We start from the raw sequence: 14517 nt of genomic DNA, 5'->3' as shown, positions 1-14517 counted from the left end.
TTTAATATAATTCAGCAGGAAACCATCAAAAATAAGATGTTTAGAATTAAAATTATGACAATATTTTCAATAAAAAATTATATTTTAATAAAAAGCAAAAAAAGAATTGGTAAAGATATATTAAATTATTAATAAAAATAAAAGTTTAATCATTTTAAGATTTATGATAAAATGATTTAAGGAAAAAATTTTATAGATAAAAAACGATTAACTGATTACTAGAAAAATGCTTTTATTTTTAATATTTTATAAATAAATCAAGAAAAGAATTCATTTAGCATATAAAAAATTTATTTTAGGCATAAAAAAAGTTAATAGAAGATTAAGAATGCATAGTTTTTAATTTGTTTTGAGTATTTGATAGGATATAATAACTCTGTTTATTAATTGCTATTTGATATTGTATAATCCAACTTTCTTTTTTTGCTTGTTTAATTGCTGCATGATTTTTGCACATATTTTTAGAAAATAAAAATACAATAAATAAAGAAATAATTTATTATATTTAGAACAAAAATAAGAAAAAAAAGAAGAAAAGATTCAAATAAAAATCAATGAGCGATAAAAGAAAGATCCAACACGAAGGTATCATTGCTTTGATCAACTATTCTACCCTTTGCGCTTAAAAGTGCGACGTCTTGAAGGGTCACGATGATAAAATTACTGATACTGAAGAATAGTGTTTAAGTATGTTATTAGCAAATTACAAAAATATTAGTTATTACAAGAGCCTTGTCAATTAAAACATTTGAGATTAAATCAGAATAGCAGTCATACAAGATTATTCTTGAATCATGATTATTTCAAAAAAGCTTTTGCAAAATTATAATAGAAAATAAACTCTGCAATAATATTAAACTTTATTTAATGTATAAATTAAAAGGAGTTTGCGCTGAAAAGATCCGTCAAACTTTTGAGTTCACTAACGACATTTATTTGAAAAATCCCAATCTCACCAAGCCTAATTGAGAGAATTACATGTGTGTGATCTTTGAATCAATAATTAAAAAAGATTCAAAAATTATAACAAACATAATTTATCGTGATGATTGAATTTGGAGGATACGCATACAGAAGGGGAATATATATAGGGCTATTTTAAATATAATAATATAGTAAATAAGGCAAATGACTTCTTTATCAGATGATACTTGCTATTAAGCTTAACCTATTTATCAATCTTTAAAAATAATTTGTTAGCTGTAAATTAGTAAATAAATATTTATTATAAGATGGCAAACTTCATATATTATCTTCATATGAAACGTATATATCCTTCCTTTTCTAATCCTGTATTATACTACTCATTTTAATTCTTCTCAAATCCCTCTTCAATTAAAAATCTAATTTATAGTTTCCTCCTAGCGTATTTAACAATATTCTGTCTGTCAATCAATCTTTTGATATATAACTTTATTATTATTGCTGCTCATTCAATTTCTCCTTATGTCAAAGGAATGTTTGATAGAAGATATTAGCATTAAAATTTTGCATTCAAATTAAAAAGGATACGCTGTTTATTTATTTCTTCAGAATTCCACAAAATTTATAAATATATTCATTCATTTCACCTATAATTTTTTATACAAAGATGGATTCTTGTTAGCACTCTACACAGCTTGCAAGTATACTATCATCGAAATAATAATAAAATGTATAAATACTTGATATAATTACCAACATTAGATACGAAATAAGTTACTAAATTCAAATTTAAAAATATTATTAAGATTTTTAAGCATATTATCACCATATAAAAATATAATCAATCCTCAAACAAAATATTAAAAAATAAATACATTAATTTTAAAATTATTTTATTTGAAATTAAAAACAAACCAAAATATTTTTAAAATTTTTAAAGTAAATGTTAAAGGTATTTTTTTAATTTTAAAATATAAAAGTAAGCAAAAAAAGTAAATTTTATCAACTAAATCTAATATCAAAATGCAGTTATTATTGAAGTCAGAATTATGTTGTTTCTATTTTAAAATATTTTTAAATTTTAATACAAATTAAATAAAATATAAATGATAAAAAGAGTTTTTCATAAATTTTTACTATTCTTAAAAGATAGTTTAAATAAATTTAATTCTTTTTTGTAAATAAAATAAATATTTTTTCAATATTTCGCAATAAATTAAAAATAATATTTCAAACGAAACTACAAATTATAATAAAATCATGAAACAATTTTTATTTTTTTGAAAACATTTTTGATTTAAAATATTTCAAATTATTGTTTGGAAATTAAAGTTACAAATAAATATTTTTTGTATATAAATACTATCAATCATAATATAAATCAGTGTAAATTTGATAAGGATTGTTCATTAGCTCAGGACCAATCAAAGTATAAAATGCTAGCATTACAGATGGCTATGATTTTTTATATCTGTATATTTCTAAGACTTTTCTGAACTCCATAAATAATTAAAATCTTTTTGCATAGGCATCAAAGCCTTCATTGTTTAAAATTTATTAACTTTCAAGAGGCATTATAATAGGACGTACTAATTGAGATATCTATTCCGTTAATACTTCATTGTTAACACTTCTAAAACTATATAGATTATTTCCTTATTCTATTTTGATTTATGTTACAATACTGCTAGCATTAAATGAGCATCCATTGTCTTAGGTAAAGGAAATACTATTGACGAATCGTTTGATGTTATAAATATCATTAAGAATTCCATAAAATAAATTCATTATGTCATTTTATGAGGTTATTCTAATCTTTAACTAGTTCATCAAGTGTTTTGATCTTGATAAATAATTACTAAAAGGTTATAAATCTCCCATCACCTGGTGTGCTGTTATGCTTAGACAAGATACTCTTGGAGCTTTCTCGTCAAATATATTTAAGCAGATAACATCTAATGTATAGTCACTGAGTTAGAATAGATTTAAGGATAAGCTATTATTTAGTAAGGTTTAGCCATTAATATTTATATTATTTTTTCTACATTTCATTAATTTAGCAACACTTAATGCAACTACTGATACACTTACATTTGTTCCATTTATAATAACAGTTTTTAGCTCCTCGTAAGAACCTAGATAATTTATTATATTTACCCATTATCTGTTAGTTATTTCTTAGTTTTTATGGAAAGATATTTAAATAGATAAAAGCTTGTTATTACACTTTGAAATAAACTTAAAAAATTCACTTAAATCATCTTATGAGAGCGTCTATTTACTAAAATCTAATTTAAGTGTAAAATTATTATACTATACTGTTGGGTTTATTGTTAAGCTATCATTCTAATCTGCAAATTTATATACCTTTCTTAGTAAGCTCTTATAGTCATAGCAATTTAAAGGAAATCTATAGCTAACTTCAATAGAGAGATGACTTTAGAATTTATCTTTTTTAATTGGAGGAATAAGATCATCCGTGTATAATAGAATATGCAATTTATTAAGTAAAGGAGCATTTTGCTGTAGATTTTTAATAATTTGTTTGAAATCTTTCTTGAAATCTTACAGATTAATAATTGTCATGTTAAGATACTATAGTGTGGAGGCTTTACTGAAAAGTTGCATATGTTTATCTAAATTATTAGACTCTATCATGATATTTAAATGTTAAATTTGATCCTCGACTCCACTGAGATCTATTTGAGTGATGAAAGAGTTGGAGTCAATTTCATAGACACTGTAAAATTTTTAGAAGTATTCTTCACAAGTTATCTTCTCTACCTTTTTAGATGACTTTGTTGCATTGAAAAACGAATATGCCTAAGTAGCATCACATTCGACTTTTATTGTTTTAATATTCTTGTAAATAAAAAAGTAAGAGATAAAATCTAAGTTTTAGAAGAGATTTTAATAAGACTTTATTGTAAGATCCTCTAAAAAAAAGAATTTATGTTAAAACCTATCATCGTCAATCTCATATATCATAAATAAATCTTTCATAACTCTATCTATTGTAGTTTATTTAATCTAACAAAATGAAAAATCAATAATTAAACTAGAAAGCTTCCCATAATTTCTTTCAATAGTAGCATATTCCTGCTTCAAATGATGATAGCTTATTTCTGTCTTTCTATTCTTAAAGTTAATTGTTTTGTAAAATGGGTCTTCTTATATCTCCTACTATTGCATTACAAATTCCTACTTTTTTTAATTAAATCAATTTTATTTTAATTTATTATTATTAATAATAACAAACAAATTGGATTTAGTTTTTAAGATATTGATATCTTAAATAAGATAAGATTATTGTAGAAAATTGTTGATTTGATTTAATAAATTATCTAAATCAGAATAAAGGAGAAGAATTTTTTTTCTTGAATCAGAATTTATTAAAATTTTTACTTAACTTTTATAATATATTCTTCCAAAATAAAAAACAACACAATTATAGATACTAATTTTTCATTTTAAAAATGGTTAAATAAAATGAATTTAATAAATGAAAATACAAAAAAAAGATTATCAACAATATTAATATCTAGATTGAAAAAAATTTTTAAATGGTAAAATCATATTTATTTAACAAGATAATATTTAAATAAGCTTATCAATTATTTAAAAAATAATTTATTAAACGAATTATTTATTGTCTATGGTACTCAAGTTTTTATTTTAAATTTTTTGTTAATTTTTAATCACCTCAAACTGAAAGTGATTCATTTCAAGTAGACACTTTAGTAATTGAGAAGATCTTTATTTATTAATTTATTTGATAGCATAATTAATTACAGTAACTTAAAATATAATTTTTCAATTGGAGATAATGTAATGTAATTTCTTCTATTTCATACCTAAAAATAATAATAATAATAATGGCCAATAATGGAATGGGCCTCAGAGTAGGCTTCAAAGATGGAGGTGGGGGTGCCCTTAATTAATGAGGATTTAGAGTATATTAAAGATTATCATAAATAGTAAATTGGAAAAATGCACTTAAAAATAAATGGTTATAACTTTATAAATTTACATATAAATAAATAGATAATATATAAACATATTAAATAAGTTATGATTTATATTTTTTTAACTAGTTTAATGTTTGCCAAATTATATAGTAAAAATTAAATGAAATAAAACTACTTAATTTAAAAATAATTAGTAGAATTTATTTTTGATGAAAAAGCTTCTATTTGTATTGTTTTTTAGTTGTATTTTTAACTTTATAAATAAAAAACAGAGTTAATTATTTATACTTCATTCTAAGAAATATAGCATCCATTCATTTATCATAATAAGCCTGTATGAGATTAAGTTTATTTTACAAATTATAATTTTTTTCTTAATAATCAGTCGAATTTCAAAAATGAAATGATTTAAATAATGAATATCATTTATATAAAGTAGAAGATCTAAGAACTGATAAAAATTTCCAATTAGCTTGATCTTCATTCATATTAATAAGACCTTTATTTATTATAAAAAATTTATATGCATTAGTTATTAATTCTTATTATTCTGGACTCTTTAAGAAGATTTTTAAAAATATTGAAGCTTCATCTTCTTTGGCTATATTCTTTTAAACCATCTACTTTATATGCTATTCTATTTATTAGATCAAATCATGCTCTATAATTATACTTTATTTATTACTCATATAAGTATTCTATGTATTAATTTATTAATTTTCTAGTATTAGCTATGATTTGCTGGTTTATTCAAATGTTTCGTCCTAATTTTTATTGCTATTTATTTATGAATTCGTATCCTATAATTATAAGTTCATTTAGTTAACCTATTTGAATTGTTAAGAAACAACTTATTCATTTACCTACTTTTATACTTCTTACTATTTATTTAAATCTACAAATACAGAAAGCTTATTTTATTAAAAGTAATTTTGTTTTGTGAGTTAATAAGTTCTCTCTTCAAAAGACTAATTTATTTTTTTTATTACATTATCTAAAAACATTTATGCCACTGTCTAGTAAAGAATATTTTTAAATTCGAATTCAATGTCATAATCTATTTAGCATGATTTTTCTGAAAGTGGTTTTATTTTCCAAGTGCTCTAAAGATGCTTAAAAGCTGATATGTTATTAGATAATGAAATAATCTGGTAATTATCTTTTGTGACATCTGATGATACTTTAGATATATATGAATCTTAGTAAACTTTAAAATTTACAAAAAGCTCTGCTTCAAAATATTAAAATCCTTTTCTATTAGATATTCTATTTAGTTACTATTTTTCATTCAAAAAAAAGATTACCGCTTATGAATTATGCTATTAGAGCACCATGGAAGAAATCTATGATAATTTTCTACTTCATAAACAACCTAAAAGAAATCTTAAGCATTGTAAGGCAAAATACTTTTCTGATTGTAATGCATATCTAAGCAACTTTTTAAAAAAAGTGATTTGTTGGCTAACTAAACTTTAAAGTTCTTTTTCAATATCTAGCTAATCATTTATAATTGAATTATTTGGGCAAATTTTATAAAGTAAATAAATATTGTTTCTTTGATATTTTACTATTGGTCTTTAATAAATATCAAATTTAATATTAAAAGATAAATGCATTCTAAGCTTTAAATATCTGAAAGCAAATAAATTCAATTAAAAAATGATAATTAGAAAAAAAAGAATTTACTAGATTTTTGAAGAGTGAATGAATGGATATGTATTTATTTATTCATTAATTATATCTCTTTCATTTTATAGTTATTTATGTTAAGTTTAAAAAATAAATTATTTATTTATTTATTTTAATACATATATTTAACTTCAAGTTTTACTGATTGAAAAAGCTTATTAAATAAGATCAATTATTGTGGTAAAAATTAAATTTAGATTTAAAAAAATTATTTTAACAATTTTTGCAAAAAATTTACTATTAAAAGCTATAAATCCATTTTATATAAAAAAAAGTAAAATTCTTACTTTTATTTGGTTTAATGTTGTTTATTTTCTTAAAATTTTACTCTTTGAATAATTCATTTGATTTTATAATTTATATTAACACCTAGATTTAAATTATTTTTCTAAATAACCAATTCATATTCAAATAAATTATAAATCTGAGAATCCTATGACAATTATAGATTTAAATAAAAACTTAAAAATTAATAATATAGTATAGATTAATAAATAATAGTTTAACATTATTATAGAATAATTCAATATATTTCTTAAAATATTAATTAAATTTATTATTTATTTTTCCATTACTTTTAAAATCAATCAATTCATTTTTGTTTATCAAAGACTGGCTAAAATTTCTTTTAAGATTATGAAGTTAACAATTAACCACAAAAAATATTCTTTAAGCAAATTTAATCACCCAAGAATCTTTGAAAATAAATTCTAAACATGTTTAATGATACAAATATAAAATGTTTATTTATTATTAGTTGAATCTTGGTTGTAATTATTTTACATATTGGTTTTTTTGATATTATATTTTTATAGTGGATTTTATTTTATATTTAAACTTTAGTCTAGGCAAATTTATAAGTTTAAAAAATTAATGGTTAAATAAGCAAGACAAGCACACGCATTAACACCTTCATTTTAAGACTTAATTTTATAAAAGATGAATATCCTTCTCCTCTTCTATGCAAGAATATTAACTCTTTCATATGTTAGTAATATTATTAATATGCGATGGAAGTCATTTATATTTTGTTAATTCAAAGTATCGTAGAAGAAGAAAGGAAAAATAACTTGAATAAACAATTGATTATTTATGAATCAAGTAGTACTTTATTTGTGATTTATGATCATAATATTTGACTTGTTTTGCTTTTAACGATGCTATCAAATTTCTTAAATCAGCTAAGATCAATTTTGAGAATTTATAAAAAATGCAAGTCGTTACTTTATTAATACCTAAATTACTTTTTATTAGTAGCAGCCGTGTTATTGTTTTTTTTTCTTACTTTATTTCTAATTTGAGTGGTTGGAATATTTTAAATTTGTTTTTGCCACAAAATAGTTTGAATGAATGTTAAATATGTAGTAAAAATGTTAGTCATAAAAACTTTTTATTATCTTAAAGTTATGTACTATATATTTCACTCTTAAATACATCTATTACTAAGTAGGACTATTTAGCAGAAAATAAGTTTTTAACATAGGGTTTTAGGTTTCTGGTTTCTTTGTTTGTTATTTATTTAGTTAATTAACTGGTTGATTATTAGAAAAAACACTTATCAATCTAAGTTGATAGAACTATTGATTAAATTAAGGGAAGGAATAACAAATAATAAATAAAAAAAATATAAAAAATTTAAAATTATACACCAGATAAAAGAGAATTTACATAAAACTAACTCATAAGCCTAAAGCTAATAACCATCTTTAACTGGAGCTGTCAGGAAAGAATATTATTTGATATTTATAAAACAACTAAGGAAAAACAAGAATTTATTTTAGATTCATTTTTGGAATTTCAAGATGGGAAACACAGAAACATTAAATAAGCCAATCAGACAAAGTAGTAGTGGTTCATCTTCTCCAAACTTCTATAAACAGATAACTTCTAATGCCAGTTGGAATGATCTTGACAATAAAATAGCTTCAGGACTAATTTTAGGTAAAATTTGTCATTATTATTATTAGTTCATTAAAAATTTTAAGGCTATTATCAAAAATGACATCAAACTTCTACATTTATATTATTTATCATTTTAATAAACAGATGAAGTAAATGAAGACGACAAGATGGAAATAAACAAAAAAAAATTGAATTTATCTCCTGAATTTGCTAATTTAGAGTACAAAGTGAAATTCTTTACTCAAAGAGTTTCAAATTCTCCCTCAAACTCTAAATAATATGAAGTTACTTAGACTGGTAAAACGAATAATAATAGGTATGAGGGAACATTTAAAGATGGTTAACTCTTCGGCTAAGGCATCTATTTTTATCCATCAGGCAGTATATATATGGGTGGAATAAAAGATAACGGAAGAGATGGTTAAGGTGTCTTCTACTTTGCTAATGGAAATATCTACTCTGGCTAGTGGTAAAATAATGATTAATCAGGCTTAGGAAAATTCTTCTTTGTATAAAATGAAAAATTATTCTAATTTTATTATGGGTATTTCAAAAACTCGCTTTATTAAGGATTTGGGTGCTACTGCTATCAATAAAAATATTACATTGGTTTTTGGAAAGAAGATAAATACGAAGGCCATGGAAAAATATTTTCATTTGAGGGTAAACTAGTTAGATGCGGAATCTTTAAACAAGATAAACTAATATAAGAGCTACCTGAAGAAGAAATCTAATTCCCTCAAAATTGGTAGTCATTTTTACCTAATTTCAGCAGAGAGCTAAACTACTTTTAGGAATTAATAAGCAATAAGCCTCTCGTTTGAAAGTATTTGCATCAATCTCTACTTACCCTATTTATGGTTGGCTCTTTTAGCTTTGAAATCACTTTTTTATTGACTATTTTTGAAAAAATTAAATAACTAACTAAATAAATAAAAACTACTTACTTATACTAAATAAATATTTACTATAACAAAATAAATACATTTTTATAAAGTATATAAATGCATTTTATAATCTCCTCAAATAAATATTATTAATTCTAAAATCATATTCTTTTCTTTATCCTTTACATACTATTAATTAAGGCCTAACCACCTACCAGATTTTATTTTTGGTTGAGAGCCACGACTAATTCAATGCTCTCTCTTTTTCTAAGGACTTTAAAATAAAATTAATTAAATATTTATTTATTTCATATATTAATATAATTCTAAAAATCTAAATCAAATAAAATCAATTTTAATTTTAAATTATTTTTAAATATATTTTATATAATTGATAAATAAATCAAAACAAGGTATTTTATAAGATAAATCTGTATAATATTTGACTTTACAATTTTATTTTATATTAAATTTAGATTTATTGTAAAATATTTAAAATTAATTAAATCTGATTAAAAAATTGCTATCAGCTATTCATTTAATTATATTGCAGATAAAATCAAATATTAACTTTAGTTTAAGTTACTCAATAAATTAGAAGGAAAATAAATTCAGAATTAGGAGATTCAAAGGAAATCCAAATAAAACCCTCATAAGTAAAATATAAAAAAAGAGGAAGTAAAAAAACAAAAAAACTTATAAGATTAACAAATGAAAGATTTTGAGTTTAAATTAATAAATAAATAGAAATCATTCTTTTAATTTTATGGTAAAAATGATAAATTAAAGTTTTAAAAATTATATAAAATGATAAACAGAACCTTAACTTCAAAAAAATTTATAGCCCTTCATTTAATAAACTTTAATAAAATTAAGTCTTCTTTTAAAGATACTCTTTTTTTGTTTGTAAAATTTATTAGATTACCAAATAAGGAGACTAGATGAGCTAAATATGAAGTATCATATTTTTAAATCTATTTATATTATCAAATACTACATTAACTAAGTAAAGTAATTAGTACTTTCTTTAAATAGTTTTGTGTTTTTGTTTTTATATTCTAAATACTAATTTTTCTGAATTACTAGAAGTTTTTTAATAAAAAAATAAATTAGTACTAATAATAAAGAAAAAAGCTTATTAGTGTAAAAAAATATCTCAATTAGTTTTAAAAAAACTCTATGGTTTAATATATTTTGGTTAAATGTAAATACATACATCTTTATTATTTTTAAGATGAATTAGGGTTTGATCTGAAAAAAATTGAATTTGAATCCATCTTCAAATAGCAAATATAGATTTTGTTTTGCTTTTTGAATTGCTTAAGTAGTTTGAAAAATATCTAAAATTCTAAAACTTAATCTTCCTTTTCAAGTAAAAAATATAATTTTAAAACATGAATTATGTTTCAGATAATTAAAATTATAACAAATATTTTAGTTTAATTTTGATAAATAATAAAAAATTATAATTGTCATGATATACAATTAATAAAAAATATTAATTTATATAGAAATAGCATAATTTAATTTAATACCATTAATAGAATTGTAGAAGTTAATAATTTAGTTAAGTATTTTAATTGTATTAGCTTTTCAAATTTTTTCTGAAAAGTTCTATTTCCAAATAATGTTAATTAATTGGAACAAAAATATCTTATAAATTGCTTTATTTATTTATACCATGAGTTTTTATAATAAATTGATAAATTTATTTAATTTTTGGAATTTTAATAAGTTTTTGAAAGCATCTTTGAAAGATATTTTTAGAAATGTTAAATTTTATAAGCAAATACACTTTCTCAAGGTCAGGAGGAACTCTTGCAAGAAATTAGAAAAAAACAGAAATTCTTTTAAATAGGCATTTACAAAAAAGAGCTCAATCATTAAAACATTAAACAGAAAACTATCAGTAAATTTATAATTGTAGAATATTAAGTTTAATTAATTATACATTTATATAAGCTTCTTATAAAACGATGTTTACAATCCTGAAATTTAAAGGGTTTAGCTTTATGGTTAGGAATAAATAGTTATTGGATCTTAACAAGATGCTAGAAGTCCTAATTTTGTGTTAGCTATGGTTGGTTAATTTGATCCAAAGGTAAAATTTATGATGAAAAATTATAATATAATAGATAATCAATTAATTTATAGTCAGTTGTTTTAGGAGGTTTAAATAGACTACAATTGAAAGAGTATCAAATTGGTAAGAAAATATACGAAAATGAGCCTGTGATATAGAATAATGAAGAAGATTTGCCAGCTAAAGAAATATTAACTCATTTTTTCTAAGAAGATTTAGAGTTTGGAAATAGCTGGTTCTACTAAGAAGGAGACTAATGTGTTTATAGAGTTATTAAATCTACAAGATAAGCAATTATGGAAGTAAGTAAGTTTAAAAGAGGAGTTGGATTTGTTCAATTATTTATACTTTTAATTTCCTATAGGATCATCTTTCATGCGGATTTCATCTTTATGAAAAACCTAATAGACATTTAATTTTTGGAAAACCTGATATAAATTTAGTTTTTGAAGATTTAGCTTTACGTTTAAGTTTAAAGTAGTTGCAAGATGTATTCTATCATGTTATATAAGTTGTGTAAGAAGAGTAAACATAATATTTTTTAAGTAAATTATGAGGTTAAATTGTTTGTGTAAATAAAAATAATAGCTTATAGCAAAATCATGATTAGAGATATCCTTATTTTGAAAATGAGAGAATATATGATATGTTTAGAATCAAAGTAAGAGAGATTTATAGTGACTTATTATTAAATAAGTCAATCCTTTATACTGCATCTATCTTCAAAAAGACTGCAAGAACTTTTAAAAAATCAGCAATAATTGTTCCTAATGAGATTACTAAATAAGTTGCAGTATAAACATTAGAACCAATGGCACCTGAATGGAATTAGATTTTTAGAGCTTACATTGATAATGAGAAGGATTAAGGCTATTTTACAGCTGACAAATTTACCTCAAAAAAGTACTCTCGTTCTTTTAGGAATATTAAGAGGTACTTTAAAGAGGATCCTGACTATGAACACATTATGAAGGCAGCAGAAAAGTAATCATCAAAATATGACTACTACTCTAAGGAGAGACCCTTGTTTGAACTAATTAAAGAGCAGCAAATTGATGTATAATATTTTTTTTATACGATTAATCACTAACTTTTTTATATGAAAGGCAGATGAAATTCTAGAAAAATATGTTATAATTAACCACTTGCTGGAAAAATCAACTTTATTTTATTTAGAATCAGGAATTAATCCTTTTAATACCACTATATTCCATGGCTTATTTAAAGAAAAATATGGTAAAGGGAAAGAAGCTGTTGATTAGATTCTATAAAAATATGAAAAATATAACTCGAAATATGCTTTAGAATTACATAAATTATAAAATTTCTAAATTAAGCGCATAGGCGAATATGAGTTAGAATGGAGGCCAAATTTAGAGTAATTTTCTTAGTCTGTAAAGAGATTAGAAGAAAAGCCTTAAAATTATAATTACGAGTTTGTGACAGGTTAGTTAAATAGAGAAAAGAGAGATAGAATTGTAGAAACAGTGCTATTGAAAACTATGATAGGTTTACTTAAATAGAGGGAATAATCAGGAATTTCTCAATCAGATTAAATTTCTCACTTAAAAGAGTATTTTGAAGGTAAAAAAACTCAAGAAAATGTAAAAATATTCAATCAACTAATTATTGAAGCAAATCATACTTTAGGTTGTATTGTCAAGTTTCCTTAAACTCATAAATAATTTTTACCATATTTAGTGAATTTGCGTAAATATCAGATTCTTAAATAGATTGAGTAAAAACTTGATGCAGTTGAGGAATAAGTTAATAATGAAAAGAAATTGAGGTTATAAAATTTGACTAATGTCATGAGCATAGAACAAATAGCTGCTAAAAGAATAGAGTAATAAAATTAAGACAAAGAAGTAGGATTTGATTAAGAAGAAGAAAAAATTGAAAGCTTTAAAGAATTGTTTGAGAATTTCCATGAATAAATGTTGGTATTAGGTGAAAACCCAGAGAAAATTCCATTTGATGTTAAAGGGAAATCTTTGGAATAATTAGAAGAAATGGGATTTTAAGCTGCAGGAGAATTAGAATTTTAAGTCGATGACTAAGGAAAGGTTGAAGGTATAGAATCAGAATAAACTTAAGAGATTTTAGAATTTTTAGAGACATTACGTAAAGCTGATAATAAGGAAGAAGTTGAATTCGAAGAAGTTGATGATTTTAAAAAAGAATATATTTCAGATGATGATGGAGATTCTGATTGATAAAATCTAAAATTTATTTTAATAATTTCTCACAGAGTAAACTATTTTCTAAATTATTAGTTTAAACAAAATCTTGCTAAATTTTAGCTAAATTAGTAATTTAGGAAACAAATTTTTAGTCATTAATCAATTTTTGTTTTATATAAAGTATGAATTTTATAAAAGTAGTTCATAATTGTTAAATTAAAAGCAAATTTAATTTAATATCTACCTATTTATTATTTTTTTCTTTAAACTGAAGTAGATATTATTGACAAATAATTCAAAAAATGAAGCAATTTGTTAGTTGGCTGATTAACGATATTTACTGGCACAAATTTTTGAGAAAATAAAAATTTATTGTATTACAAAAAGAATATTGTAAGGTATTTATAAACTAAAATGGTCTTTTCTAGAATCTGGAACAAAAATAGTTTGAAATATTTTTAAAATTCTTAGGCGAAAATATATTAAATTCAGTAAATATTCAAAAGAGAATTTTATCAATATAAATTTTTATTTTTGAAAAATATCTTTAATTTATTTGAAATAATGGTTCATAATTTCTTGAATTGACAATAAAAGTCAGTGAGAAAATTAGTCTTTTGATTTGGCTAACAAAAAGCAAGCTTAAGAAAATTCAAAGAGCTAATTAAAAAGTATACTTAAGATATTGAAGTAAATAAATAGGTAAATAAAATATCGATTAAGAGATTAATTGTATTAGTCAATTAATAATTTTGAAATTAATTTTGAATATTAACTAATATATCTATCTATTTATGAATGTATTATGATTCACATATTATTTTGCTTTTTTGCTTATTTGCTTAATTGCTTGCTTTCTTGTTTGTATTTATGAATTAATA

At 22.0% G+C, this 14517-nt stretch overlaps 6 protein-coding genes across 6 annotated transcripts; 4 read left to right on the top strand and 2 right to left on the bottom strand. All coding sequences in view use genetic code 6, as the record gives it.

Annotated features, from left to right (window-relative positions):
- Positions 1-554: 554 nt before the first annotated feature.
- TTHERM_000703379 (hypothetical protein) lies at positions 555-969 on the top strand (the record flags this gene model as incomplete). Its single annotated transcript, XM_012800052.1, has 2 exons — positions 555-687; positions 884-969. 2 exons carry the CDS (start codon positions 555-557, stop codon positions 967-969), a joined length of 219 nt encoding a protein of 72 aa, XP_012655506.1.
- A 1320-nt stretch (positions 970-2289) lies between these two features.
- On the bottom strand, positions 2290-4116 carry TTHERM_00703370 (hypothetical protein; the record flags this gene model as incomplete). The annotated part of the gene is made up of 1 exon (XM_001032008.2): positions 2290-4116. The coding sequence occupies one exon, from the start codon at positions 4114-4116 to the stop codon at positions 2290-2292; it is 1827 nt and encodes a 608-aa protein (XP_001032008.2).
- Positions 4117-5314: 1198 nt separating this feature from the next.
- On the bottom strand, positions 5315-6444 carry TTHERM_00703350 (polyketide cyclase/dehydrase; the record flags this gene model as incomplete). The annotated part of the gene is made up of 2 exons (XM_001032006.2): positions 6197-6444; positions 5315-6146 (listed from the first exon to the last, which is right to left on the bottom strand). The coding sequence occupies exons 1-2, from the start codon at positions 6394-6396 to the stop codon at positions 5315-5317; spliced, it is 1032 nt and encodes a 343-aa protein (XP_001032006.2). The 5' UTR covers positions 6397-6444.
- Positions 6445-8383: 1939 nt separating this feature from the next.
- Positions 8384-9307, top strand: TTHERM_00703340 (phosphatidylinositol 4-phosphate 5-kinase; the record flags this gene model as incomplete). Its single annotated transcript, XM_001032005.2, has 2 exons — positions 8384-8522; positions 8628-9307. 2 exons carry the CDS (start codon positions 8384-8386, stop codon positions 9305-9307), a joined length of 819 nt encoding a protein of 272 aa, XP_001032005.2.
- A 315-nt stretch (positions 9308-9622) lies between these two features.
- Positions 9623-10315, top strand: TTHERM_000703331 (transmembrane protein, putative; the record flags this gene model as incomplete). Its single annotated transcript, XM_012800051.1, has 1 exon — positions 9623-10315. The coding sequence occupies one exon, from the start codon at positions 9623-9625 to the stop codon at positions 10313-10315; it is 693 nt and encodes a 230-aa protein (XP_012655505.1).
- Positions 10316-11139: 824 nt separating this feature from the next.
- On the top strand, positions 11140-13669 carry TTHERM_00703330 (hypothetical protein; the record flags this gene model as incomplete). Its single annotated transcript, XM_001032004.1, has 6 exons — positions 11140-11279; positions 11333-11471; positions 11525-11755; positions 11818-11978; positions 12042-12510; positions 12560-13669. 6 exons carry the CDS (start codon positions 11140-11142, stop codon positions 13667-13669), a joined length of 2250 nt encoding a protein of 749 aa, XP_001032004.1.
- Positions 13670-14517: the final 848 nt, after the last annotated feature.

The sequence above is a fragment of the Tetrahymena thermophila genome (genome assembly GCF_000189635.1).
Source record: "Tetrahymena thermophila SB210 genomic scaffold scf_8254391, whole genome shotgun sequence".
NCBI classification, from domain to species: Eukaryota; Ciliophora; class Oligohymenophorea; order Hymenostomatida; family Tetrahymenidae; genus Tetrahymena; species Tetrahymena thermophila.
The sequence above is the reverse complement of the archived record's forward strand: the minus strand, read 5'-3'. Positions and strand labels throughout refer to the sequence as shown.